This window comes from Rhynchophorus ferrugineus, unplaced genomic scaffold (genome assembly GCF_030347505.1).
Source record: "Rhynchophorus ferrugineus isolate W39M unplaced genomic scaffold, kcgeb_rfMv2 rfM10, whole genome shotgun sequence".
Taxonomy (NCBI): domain Eukaryota; kingdom Metazoa; phylum Arthropoda; class Insecta; order Coleoptera; family Curculionidae; genus Rhynchophorus; species Rhynchophorus ferrugineus.
In genome coordinates this window covers 4,079,547-4,093,265 of record NW_027472589.1, presented here as the reverse complement: position 1 = coordinate 4,093,265, position 13,719 = coordinate 4,079,547, and the positions used below count along the sequence as shown (strand labels likewise).

The 13,719-nt window shown below is 33.6% G+C and overlaps 1 protein-coding gene across 1 annotated transcript in view; it reads left to right on the top strand.

Annotated features, from left to right (window-relative positions):
• Positions 1-13,719, top strand: part of LOC143203666 (meteorin-like protein) — a 55,110-nt gene that overhangs the window by 38,491 nt on the left and 2,900 nt on the right. The window contains exon 2 of the mRNA XM_076415922.1: positions 13,270-13,380. Within this exon, the coding sequence (XP_076272037.1) occupies positions 13,270-13,380 (111 nt within the window). The remainder of the gene's footprint in view (positions 1-13,269; positions 13,381-13,719) is intronic.

The following is a 13,719-nucleotide window of genomic DNA, read 5'->3' as shown; positions in this document are numbered from 1 at the left end:
GCGAAGCCAGCCCGATCCAGATATCGCACTCTTCGATAATAACCGGATATTGAACTAAATGCGAGAGTCTAATTGTAGAAACGCCTGACGCGCGACGTTGCCGGTTCTTGTAAATTATACGTATGTTTTAAGAATATAATGTAGATGGAAATTAACCTAAGACGTTGCCAATTCTTGGAAAGTATACGTACATTTGTATTATATTAAGCAGTATAATAATCTTGATAAGTTCTAGACGTAACTTTTTTTTTGATAACATCTTTAGTACGATCTTAATTATAAATTAATGTATTACTACATTTCATTTCTACTTGGATTAATTCACAAGCAAGACGAGTGCGAGATAAATACATCAATATATATTCGTCAATTATAAAATTATAATAACTTAAGCTATAGTTCACACTAAAGGCATTCACTTTATATAAGTTCCTATGGTTTGGTTCGCTTCAATCTTCCAGTAGTAGTCTAGTAGTTGTACTGCTTCCACGTTGGTATTATTTAGTAATCTTCTGTCGCGTTTTAAGGCGAAATCTTTGATAATTTCGCAAATCCATTTGATTTCCAGGTCATCGTGCCGTCCTTTGTTGGTTACGTAGCGATAGGCATTGGTAATTAATCGAAGAATTTTGTTTTGACAGCGTTGTATGACTAGTTGATTTGAATTTTTAGTGTAGCCCCATATTTACACCCCATAGGTCCAAATTGGCTTTATGATTGTCTGATAAATCAACCTCTTTGATTTTAGATCAAGTTGAGAGTATCTTCCAACTAACCAGTATAGTTGTTTTATTTTGGTTCTAATGTGTTTGGCTTTTTGTCTAACTTGATGTTATAAACGTAACTGAATGAAGATAAAAAATATTAATTAGTTCTAGTAATATATAGTCTTAAATAATATTCAATATAAATCTAATCGCCCTTTTATTTTTAAGAAGAATGAGGTTAGATTGTTCTAATAACATTGTGTGACAATATTCTACAATATTAAAGTATTTTTCCTTTTATTCTAAGAAGATTTGAGGTTAGGTTTTAATAAAACTTGTATAAAACCACATAATTTGATCATTGTCTGTGATTATGTGAATAATATTCCATATTAAACTAATTATCGTTCTATTTCCAAGAAGATTGAAGTTAAATTTTGTTATAATACATTTCGAGAATGAAACAATATGATTATTGAGTTAAATTATGAACTTAACTCTAGACGAGCGACTTAAAACTACATTCACTCGCTAAACGAAAGCCGACCGACCATTTTTAGTGCTCCAAATAATAAATTGGCCGTGTTATAGATTGCAACATAGAAATCAGATTAAAAAACGGCCGAGTAGAAATGCAACGGCGACCGAAAGAACGGCCAGTGGCTGCTGTTGCGACTGCTACAATTTCTGCAGCCGTGTCAGATATGTCCGCGATTAAGTCAAAAGAAAGTACGAACCAGAAAGAGATTACATTCCTTATGGTCATCGCGGTCTGCAATAATCAAGAGAATAACTCAGCCATCTGTTGGTTCGTTTCAAAAAACAAGCAACGAAATACTTGAAGATTTCCAAGTATATTGAGACAGTTCAGAGGTGACAGTATAACTGAGTAAACGTTGTCAAATATGTAATTATTAATAGCGTTGGGAACTATCGATTGGAAACAGTCGATAGTCAAAAAACTAGCGACTGGAAACAGCTTGCTTATATTTTCCATCGATAGTATAATTCCATTTTAAACGATGTAGAATTACTTTATATTTGAATGTTCTGTGGATCGGAATTTTTGTATGAAATAGAATAATACCCCACAAATAAAACATATCGTATTTTAATATGTTAATTGCTATTATATAATATACTATAATAAATATGGACAATACAATAGAACGTAAAAATATACCTAATCATAGAAAAAAAACTAATTCATGACATAACTAAAAATGATCGCACAATAACTACTAGAGCTTTTTTAAATAAAGTAAATGCTTTATTTATTATTGAACGGAAATATTTTTTAACAAAAGTGGGAATTTTATTGTAATATGTGTTTATTATTTTGTGTACTGTATAGGGTTAGGATATACCATCTGTTAGAATATTATGCATATAAATTAGTTTTAAAGCATGTTTTTCTAATTTGAAGCTTTATTGTGGAGACAACAAGTTGAAGCAGCTTTTTACGCAAACGACACTGCTTACTTTGCTTCTACAAGAGTAGCACCGCATATCCAAGGCAGATTCTAAAAACAACTCGATGAGACGGTCCGGTCCAGCGGTTACATTTCTGAAGGTTTCTGAACGCAAGTCAACCCACAGAAAACTTAGGCCATCTTCTTCCACAAGAAGCGTTTTACGCAGCCCATTTCATTTGCATTTCGCGTCTTAGAGTCGAGAACGCTGAAATCCCATGGTCAAAGGAAGCCACTGGATGGTGGAACTCCCAGATTGAAAGGTTCCTCCAGAGAGGTCAAGGTATTGTTAATGTACTATTCCAGCTCATCACAGTCGTTCTATACGGCTCCACCGTCTATCTCAAATACGTCTCACCTGGTCAGGTGGAAAGTCTTCAAGTTTTTCAGAACGAAATCCTCAGGAGAATAATCAATGCCCCCTGGTTGGTCAGGAATAATCGAATTGATAGAGAAACAGACGTCTCCCAAATTCACGATTTTATATCCGAGCTCTACTCGAGATATTTCTCCACTCTTCGTCTCTCGGATAATAGATGTATCACCGAGCTGACCGATATTTTAGGTCAATAGCTCATTCGGTTCTTCGTGGCCTTATTCTATCGGGGCCCGCACTACCCCGTCGTGCGCTTACTGCAAATTGTCTCGATCTTTTCCAGCGAGCAATTAATTCAGGTACCGCGAGCTGCATGGCGAGAAAACATCACCATTGCCTGGCCCTCGCGCCTCTTATCAACAATAAGAATCCTTCTTACCAACAGTAATAAATATCGGTTAGAGTCATAGGATCAGCTGAAAGGGTTGGGGTTAGGTACTCTCTGTAAGAATGCTCTTACCCGGTTTCAGGCGAAAAAAAATCAAAATGTTCCTAAGGGTGATTGTAGCCTGATTGATTACCAGCTGAAAAAGTTTCCTTGCTGATGTTAACTCAATTTATAAGAGAGGATTGCCCGTGAAGATGTTTTATTTTGGGGTATGAGAAACTTTAGTAGCTTGAAGAACGGCTTTTGGGGTTATAGTCTTACGGGGTTACGTGGTTGGGAATGTCTCTGACAGGGATCTGATGGGGGAATTATTGGAGAGGGCTGAAGTTGCATGGAATGGCTTGTATAAGGAGAAAACGTACCGTCTTATTTCTGATGTGAGGCAAGAGGTTGACTAATGCTGGTGCTAATGGGGAATCTTGGCGGACTCCTGCTTTGACTGATTTAGGATTGGAGAGTGTATTACCGATCTTCATCAGGTTTTCGGGTAAACCTGCTTCGATGGCTTTGTTTATTATGCCGTCGTGCCAAACTTTCTCCGACACTTTTGTTAGGTCAAAAAAGACCGCTCAGAGTTTGTGCTTTTTCTGCGAGTTAAGTGAATTTCTGTGGCCAATCTAGTATTTCTAGGCCAATCTGATGTGCACATGAATGTATGGCACTGAACCCCTGTTGCTGATCTGGTATGATAGGATGATTGTATTTGTTTTTTTTTTCTTTTCCTTTAAAACATCTCGGAGACCCGCAGAGCTTCATCGGTCCTCACCCCTGGGCTACTCGATTTCTAAACAAACACCGGGCGTCGGTGTTTCGAGCACCAGCGTCGCCTAAGCGTGGGCGGCCGAAGAACAATGCCTCAGCCTCGGCGAAACTACCCACGCCCTGTCGGGCTTCGCCCAAGATCAACATTAAAACGCCGTTAAACGACAGAATTTTACGGTCGGCCGGCGGGGTCACGTGGGTGTCGTCCACCGGGTCCCGTCCGTACCGAAAAATCCGAAAAACAGACGGCGGAACGCGTGCTAACTCCCGGACGAATCGAGAATAACGGCGACCAGAACGGGAAAGCGATAAATCAACGAAAAAAACGACGATAAACAATAAAACAGCTTGATTTCATTGGGAAAACGAATGTTTACTTGTTGTCAGCGTACGTTTCGTAACGGACATAAATTATTCCTCGAAATGGGCTGGTTAAAAAGGAAATATTCCTGTTTACTTCAAAAGAGATATTGATATATCGATATAATTCCCGTGTATACTGTATTGTATACCTTATTAGGATTTTAATGTATTTTGTGTTGCATGTAATACAATATCATTGGTGACATTTGTCAAAATAATAACATATTTGGTGTCCCAACTTTCTTACCTCATTAAGGCTCGATATTTAGATATTAAAGCACTTGTTTCAAACATTTACAGAAAATATTTGATTCGAAAGGAGAAATTGATATACAAATAAAATGCCCGTGTATATTGTTGCATATATTACCATTTCATTGATGACATTTGTTACACCAATAAACTTTTTACACATTTTGACTGTTTTTTTTTTCTTTTTTAAAGCTTATTTATTTATTTTTTTTATAACATCTTTATTAGATACGCTTAGTACAATCTTAATTTACAATTAATTTATTACTACTTTTCCTATGTACTTGGATTAATTAACAAGCAAGACGAGTGCGAGAAAATACATCAGTATGTATTCTTCAATTATAAAATTATAATTATTTATTAATTATTAACTTATAGCTATAGTTTACACTAAATGTATACACTTTATATAAGTTCGTATGGTTTTGTTCGTTTCAATCTCCTGACATCCAGCGCGCTGTCCAGTAGTTGTATTGTTCCACGTTAGTATGATTTAGTAAACTTCTTTCGTGTTTCAAGGCGAAATCTTGGATAACTTCGCAAATCCATTTGATATCCAGGTCATCGTGCAGTTCTTCGTTGGTTACGTAGCGATAGGCATTGGTAATCAATCGAAGAACCTTGTTTTGACAGCGTTGTATGACTAGTTGATTTGAATTTTTAGTGCAGCCCCATATTTGCACCCCATAGGTCCAAATTGGCTTTATGATTGTCTGATAAATCAACCTCTTTGATTTTAGATCAAGTTGAGACTATCTTCCAACTAACCAGTATAGTTGTTTTATTTTGGGTCTAATGCGTTTGGCTTTTTGTCTAACATGATGTTCTAAACGTAACTGAATGAAGATAAAAAATATTAATTTTTTAGTTTTAAATAATATTCAATATAAATGTAATCGCCCTTTTATTTTTAAGAAGAATGAGGTTAGATTGTTCTAGTAACATTGTGTGACAATATTCTTTAATATTAAAGTATTTTCCTTTTATTCTAAGAAGATTTGAGGTTAGGTTTTAATAAAACTTGTATAAAACCACATAATTTGATTATTGTCGGTGATTATGTAAATAATATTCAATATTAAACTAATTATCGTTCTATTTCCAAGAAGATTGAAGTAAAATTTTGTTAGAATACTTTATTTATATGTACTTATTTTGTTATAATACAAATTGGCTTTATAATTGTATTATAGATTAACCTCTCAGTATAGTTGTTTTATTTTCGTTGTAATGTGTTTTGCTTTTTGTCTAACGTGATGCATTTATTTATATGTTGACATTTATTTAAATAATATCGTTGTATATCGCTTAAATTCGCTATACATTTTTGAAAAAACTGAATGAGAATAATGTATCTATCTTCTATCTAGAACTAGATAGTTTTTTGACGTATTATCAATGTATGCTATGGTTACTAGGACCACTTCAAACTTTTGGAAATCACTGTTGTAAAATGTCGATGCTTTATCATCACTATAGATAGTTTTAAACATTTTACCCATCATATGTTAAGGGTTCAACGTTCTAGTGGCAAATGATCAGCAAATACACAACAGCGTTATTCTTCAGCATGATAACGCTTGATCACACGTTGTTTTACCGGTGAAAACATACTTGGAAACATTAAAATGGCAAGTATTACCCTACCCGCCGTATGCCCCAGACCTTGCTCCTACCGATTACGACTTGTTTCGACATGTGAATCGTGACCTGTCTGAGCAGCGTTTCATTTCTTATGAAGACACCAAAAACAACTCAACAGATATATCGTTCTTCTGATTTGCAATCTGTAAGTTGCCCAAAAGATGGGAAAAAGTAGCCGCTATCGATGTACAGTACTTCGAATAAAATAATTTGAACCATTTTTTCCCACGGAAGGAAAATATTTTTAATTTAGACAAGAAATCGCTAAATCGGTTGATTGTTGTGTATTTTAGGTTGCATAAATTAGATGCAGTGTCAAAATGACGTTACCATATTCAATTTAGTGTTAGATATTTAGAAGTTATTATAGAAACCCTCATAATTGATTCACAGTTCTAGTATGGCTATTCAAGGGCTTCATTAATATGTCAGATCTGTCATTGGTCGAATTACTCACGTTATAGACGTCACAGAACTATTTCTGTCTCGACCGAAGTGAATGTTAGGGTTATAATTTTGGTTATTAACCACTCGGCTCGAGAAATAATTATTTATGGTACCGTCCGATGACGTATCGAGGCGAAATATAACGAGGGTACGTGCGTACCCCTCGCGTCCTCCCGATGTTTACTCTAAACGAAGACACGAGGGCGAAAGGGAGATAAAACGATCAGATAAGCTTAGGTAGTGTCGGGGCCGATGTCTGGCCTCGGGAAGGCCGTGCTGGTGTCTCTGGCTTGACACAAATGCGTTTTTAATTACGTCGTCGTCTGTCGAATGCTCTCTGGGTGTTCCCGTTGTGTATTACTTTGCAAAAAGCCGATTCAACTTCGAGATTCTGCCTCTTGAGTACCGTAACGTCTGCTTATTCTCCGCCGAAATCACTTTTACTTTAAGTGTCAAGACAAATATTCCCTTGCTAAAATATAATTATTTACTTCAAATATTCTTTTTCCATAACGTAGAGTGCCTTGTTTTATTATCATTGACATTTCTATAAAAATACAACCAAATTTAACATCCATAAATAACATAGCTTAATTCATTTATGTTGTTATTCAAATAACTAGAAAATTATTTAATATATACAAAACAATAATAATAATTTTTAGGAAACAAGTATTAAATAAATCATATAATACAATTGGCGTCACTCTCATATCAATTTCCAGTTCCATGGATAACTAGATTGTCATTGGTGTCACTTTTTAAAATATTTTTTTTTATAAAAGGGTTATTGCAACGTATAATGTCAATTCTGTTATTGTCATTGAACTGTTATTAACTAAGCATTCCAAATATGTAAAAAATTATGATAAAGCTTCCAATTATCTATATTTAAATGAAGTGTTGGAGATTTATGTTATTAAAAGCAAAATAAATTAGAACTTATTAATTTTGTATTTTATTGGTTGCATATTAATAAATTAAGAAAGTGATACGTCACTTTTTAGTAAATAGTTACATGAAATATATTCAAAATAAAAAACAAATGTAATTATTACACACACTTACTTAGTTTTTCTTAAATCTTATAATTTATTGACATTTTTATTCGATTATATTTTTCATAAAAGGTTATTATCAATTGTATCACTGTTTAAATAGTGATTAAATAAAATATGTTAAGTATATTTACTGTCACTGTCATATCAGTTTCAATTGTCATTCTGTCACTATTAATGTTATTTACGAAAATAATCAGAACTCATTTATTTTTGGTTGAAACGTTTAATTTAATTGAAATACGAGTTACTGTCACTGTCACTCTTGTTATGATTACTGATATAACCTAAAACAAATATAACCTTATTACGAAATATATCTACATAAAAAACATTTTCAAGTTTAGAGTCTTTTGTTTTACTAAGTGACGTTGTCAAAATAAAGTCAAATTTAGTATCCATAGATAACTAGATACATTTATTCCACTATTTAAATAATAGATGGCTAGTGTTTATTATCTTTTGCTGTCTGTTATCTTTTACGTATTGTTAAATTTTAAATAAATTTAACAATACATAAAATATAATATGGTTATTGTCACTGTCAGTCACATCAAGTTCATTTGACATTATCAAAGAAACAGCTGTCAGTAGTAGACATCCACAGATAACTAGATTGACATTATGCTACTGTTTGTTTTATATTTTTAGAACTGCTTTGTTTTGTTATCAACGATGTTTCTGTCAAAATAAAGCCAAATTTAGTGTCCATAGATAACTATAGCCTATTCAAAGTTATTTTGTACATACGTCATTTAAATTTGTGACGTCAAAACGTCGCAATGTTGCCACATTAACTCTGAGTTTTAGTTCAGTTTGGCTTTGACATGCAACAAAATTCTAATCTAAACAAAATAATTGAATAAAAATGTTATCAAATATAATTTCATTTAACATTATAGTACATCTAATAACTACAATTAATTATATAACCACAATAGTTTATAGGTTAGAGTTATAACGTCTTATCACTATTGGGGACATTAAGTTTAATTGAAAAACGAGCTGATGAAAAACGATATGAAAACATAACCTGATTTTTTGTGGATGATCGACAAAATTTTACCGCAAGCTGTACCAAAGGGTGTTGTGATTGTTTTGTGAGTGATCAAACAATAAGAGTGACCAAACCCACCAGAATTACTTTTTTACGCGCCTATATTAGTACCGGGGCTGAGTATACGTGCCTTATTGTGTCGGACCCCGGTACTGTTACAAACTTCGAAGACACGACTTCGATTTAAAAGGCCCCCTTTTTTGTTTTCCATTTTCGCTGACGCATCCTCGTCCACTTTAACCAAACAAGAACGAATTTCGAGTGTAACAAAAGACGGTGTGGCTCCGGAATATTTGCTCGAAGAAGAAGAGAAAAACGACGATCGCCGTTCGGCCGTTTCACAGCCGGCGTCGATTCGAATTAATTTGTTATTTTCGATGACAGTAATGGACCGTTTTTTGCTTCACTGTTTAATTGTAACGTTGCGGCTATGATTCAGAGGTGTCATCTGCTTAAAAAACGAGGCATTTGCAGTCGTGTCGCGCAATTTCTATTTTCGTTCCAATTGCTCTCTGGACGATTTTAATAAATGTAGGTTTTCGCCTTATCGTAGCTGTATTTTTCTGAATAATTTTACAGGACGTGGTTTATTAAACGATGTGGGCAGTACGAAAATGGACCACTTTTCGACCGCAGAAACACCCACAACGTGACTGATTTTTATAGGAAACACGTAAACTTATCCTACAGGTTAATAGAGAGCTATAGTACGTCAAACTAGATTTTAAAATAACAGTTATTGACACTTTCCCTGTATATTTAGTTGCATAATATTCAGTAGATATATAGAAGATATATATATTATATAGAATATCATAGAATATACTCTTAAATTAAAAAAATACACTCAAAACTTATTAACAGTCCGTATATTATTTATATTTTCCTTAAATTCTAGAGTCAAATTTCATTTTTTAAGATTCTTTTTCATGTGAAGGGTTATTTTATAGCCTAATGTCACTGTCAACGTATATGTATGTTACAGATTTTTACAACTTCATGAAATATATATTTAGTTGCATAACCTTCACTCCATGTTATACATTAATAGAAAATAAATATATAGTATCATAGAATAAACATTGATTTTTAAGAAAATCTGAAAACTAATTAACAGTTCGTATATTAATTATATTTCCCTTCAGTTCTAACATTAAATTTTATTTTCTAATACTGTCTTTCATATAAAGATATTATTTTAACGCTTAATGTGTCTGTCAACATATATTTTTTCAATAGATTTTCGAAAATTATAGAAATATTGTGAAGTATACATTATTAATATGCAAAAAAAACTCGATAAAGTATCCAACTATATAGTCTATAAAAAGCTTCTTTTATTAATTAAATTATTTCTTTTATTATATTTCTTCTTTTATTATTTAAAAAGCTTCTTCTATTTAAAAATAGACTCAATACTGTCAGATTAGTTCGAAAACGTAAGCGAATGCGCCTGTCAAATTCGTCCGGTTGTCAGACGTATGCAAAATCCTTGAAAGCAATACTGATAAGAGGTTATAACTCTAACCTGTAAACTATTGTCGCTGTATATTCAACTGTAATTTTTAGATGTACTATAATGTTAAAATAAATTATACTTGAAAATATTTTTGTTCAATTATTTTATTTATAATAGAATTTTGCTCTATATCAAAGCCCAACTGGACTAAAACTCAGAGTTGATGCGGCAACATTGCGACGTTTTGACGTCACAAGTTTAGATGACATATGTACAAAATAACTTTGAATAGACTATATATTTTACATAATACAATGTGGTTTATCGATTTGATATATTATTGGTTGCATAATATTGTATTGGAATAGAAATTTTAAAAAATACTACAATTTTTATTAAACAGTCAGTATTGTACAAAAAAATCATCTATTTTTTCTTAAATTTTAAAACATTTGATGTCGTTATGTCACTGTCATTCATTTTTATAAGTGAGATTTTTTATGAGTGCTAGAAAAATGTTTTTAATTAACTTTCAATGCACAAAAAAAGTAGAAAGTAGATATATAAAGTATGCCAAAAATATATTAATGTTGCAATAGTGAGATGTTGCAATATTTACAAAAAAAGGATATGATAAAATATCCAATTATTTGTTTTCCGATAATTTGCTCGGCATTAAGGACCGTCCTTATTTCATTTATTTTATGAAGTTATTGACTCAATATATGTGTAAATAATTGCATAAGCGTGCAAACATATAATTTTTAAAGTAATCTATTGGATGTTTTTCGGAATTAGTAGGTCGATAAATATTTTCCATCAATTGCATAAATATTAAATTTATTTTTAAAAACTGCGCACCTGACTCCGTGCCATTGTGGATTTAGTTTATTTGTATTTTGCGATATTAACTCTTTATCACGGTAGAAATGTTGATTCTGTATATATACTTCTAGATAATCTCTAAAAGAATAAAAAAGTAAACGTTACTTGTGGGTACAATGACATTATCTTATACGTTGTTACAGGTAAATTACGGTTTTTGCATTTTGCCGTATGATTGGTTGCATAATCGAAAGTAATAAGGACCCGTACGTCGGTACGGTCGACTTTCTGTTGTTTTTTTTATCGGTTTAGAAACGGTACGCGATCTGGTTCGTTGCATGGACATATCGAAAAAGTTGTTGGGCATGTAAACCAGTCCGCCGCGACTGCATTTAAAAAAGAGGCACGGCGCACGCGCCATGCCGGACACCTACATGCCGTATCATTTCGAAAAATCTCCGGTCGTAACCGCCATTGCCCGGCTTTGCGTCCCACGCGACTTGTTACTCTCGTATATCGTAGCACACGCCAAAAGGTTGTGTTCCATATTGACCAGATTTACCAGACGGACAGCAATAACAGCCATATATCTTAATTTAAACCCCATCTTCCGGCAAACTAACGACACTCTTATTAATTAATCTTATCATTCGGATTATTTATATTCGAGTTTAAAGCAGCCAATATAAGTATATCTCGTTGCCTATCAATGGATCGAATGAATCTATATCTAAGGCAACGTTATTTCAAATTGTTGCATATTTATAATTCATAAAACTTTCTAAAATAACAAACTGTCATCGCTAGGTGACGGATCTTAATAAATGTTTGCACTGGTATCTTGATTTAACACAAAACCACATTCTGCCTAGACTGCTTATTATTATGTTATAGTTACAGCAACGTAGATGTAGATTTATTGATGGCGACGGCATGTTCTATTATTTTCTAAGTTATTTTGACAAGAAAACTGAAAATTTTCAAGGATAGAAAGAATCTCGTTTAAAACTTATTAACTTTGGGCTGATTTTAGACATTTTTTGCATATATATAGTTTATATATGGAAAATGCTCAGCTATAATAACTGAAATAGGGACAAATTACAAGAAAACAATACCAACACAAAACTAATTAACTTTACATCAGTTTGTATTTTTTTAGATCAATCAAAAGAAGGGTCCTAGACCACTCTTCTAGACTTCTTGAGAGAACACTTAAACAAACACTCTATAAAACTGAAAATCATTCCAATATATTTTTTATACTCTGGATTTTAACTGACGCCATAATACTCATCACGCTGTATCTAACCCCTTAATATTGGTCGTAATCCAGGTATTCGATTCGTTCTAAGTATAGAGGGTTGCATCGCAACAACAGATTAGTTACTGTTGTCAATGTCAGTTCTAAGTTTGATTATCAAACATAACCTAAATTAAATATAACCAATTCAAAAACCGATATTCTAATGTCAAATGTTATTAATATTCAACTCTACATGCTGTAAATAATCCCTTTTTTGGATTATGTCTAAGACAAATTCCACGCAACTTTTTTTTGATACTATTCTACTTTTTTTGGATGCTCTTGTTGGTAATTAAATTTACTAGCTTTTTAGTATTACAGTGTCTTTCAAAAATTAACTAAACTATTACATAGCAGATGATAGAAGCCGAGAATGTTTTGACATTTCTGTTCAGTAATCATCGACTAATTGTGGTTGATTTGTGTTAGATTTTTTCCAAAAAGTTTGATGTTATAAAGTGAACTTCGCGTTTATTTCAAGGAATACTCTCAAGAACTAGTGAATTTGAAGTAGGTGGTTAAAAAAAATGACCAAAATTGATTAACGTTAAACCACATAAATCTTTGGCGACTCCACTCGGTTTTGATGCATTCGCAGTACAGTCCGGTGTTTGCCCTATCCTAATATTTGTTTCGGCCTGTGGAAAACTCTTTTAATGGTGTAAACCTTGGTGGCTTGTATGCATTACTTGGTGTTCCAGTTACAGAAGTTCGACAGAGGCGGAATTTTGCATCTTTAAACTTGATTTACGTGAGTTTTATCGCAATTTTAAGTTCTGACACAACACATTTTTCTGAATCCCAGTAAATACTGGGTACCGGTCATGTATTACTGACGAACGATGGTACAGGCGCCCGGCATTCGAGAACATAGCGTCGGCATCCCAGAGAACGTATTCTCCTGTCCCATTAGTAGCGTTCGCTGGAACAACAATGGTTACGTGGGCAGCGTATTAAATGGATTCGGCGACGGAGCTTTTTAATACCTTTTTCCGTCTTTGTTTTCTGGCTTGGTCCGTAAATGGACATGCGACCCGGGACCTGCCCCTCTTCTTGCTTCTTTCTCGGCGTCCAATTAGCCGGGGAAGACCGAAGATGGCCAAATTTACGTCAGAGCGGGAATTAATCGGGATATATCTTTCTGTTTCAGCGGACTATCCACGCCGTCCACAGATAAGGGAGTGACGCCCATTTACCTGCGATGTTCGGCTGGCAAGATCAAGTGGGTTTACCCGCGGGGCGCGTTAAGAGCCCTTCTAAGGTAAGAGACTTTTATTGCGACGTTAATTATATCCACACTAAAAGTCAACTTTATACGCTTGGATCTTTTTTATACACAATGACTGCCGTTGTATTTCGAGCCAGATCGAAGCGCCATCTGGTTATATTAAATAGTCATCGTTAAACAATTAAAATTCAACAGGTATGATTTTTTACAGCCTAATAAAGGGCAATATAATTAGGCGCCTTCACCATAAAATTATTTAATAGTATTTATCTAGTCACACAATGCCTGTCGTTGTATTTCGAAATAGTTCGAAGCCCCATATGGTTATTGAATAGTCATGAGTGTATTATAATAAGCATCGTTTATTAGAAC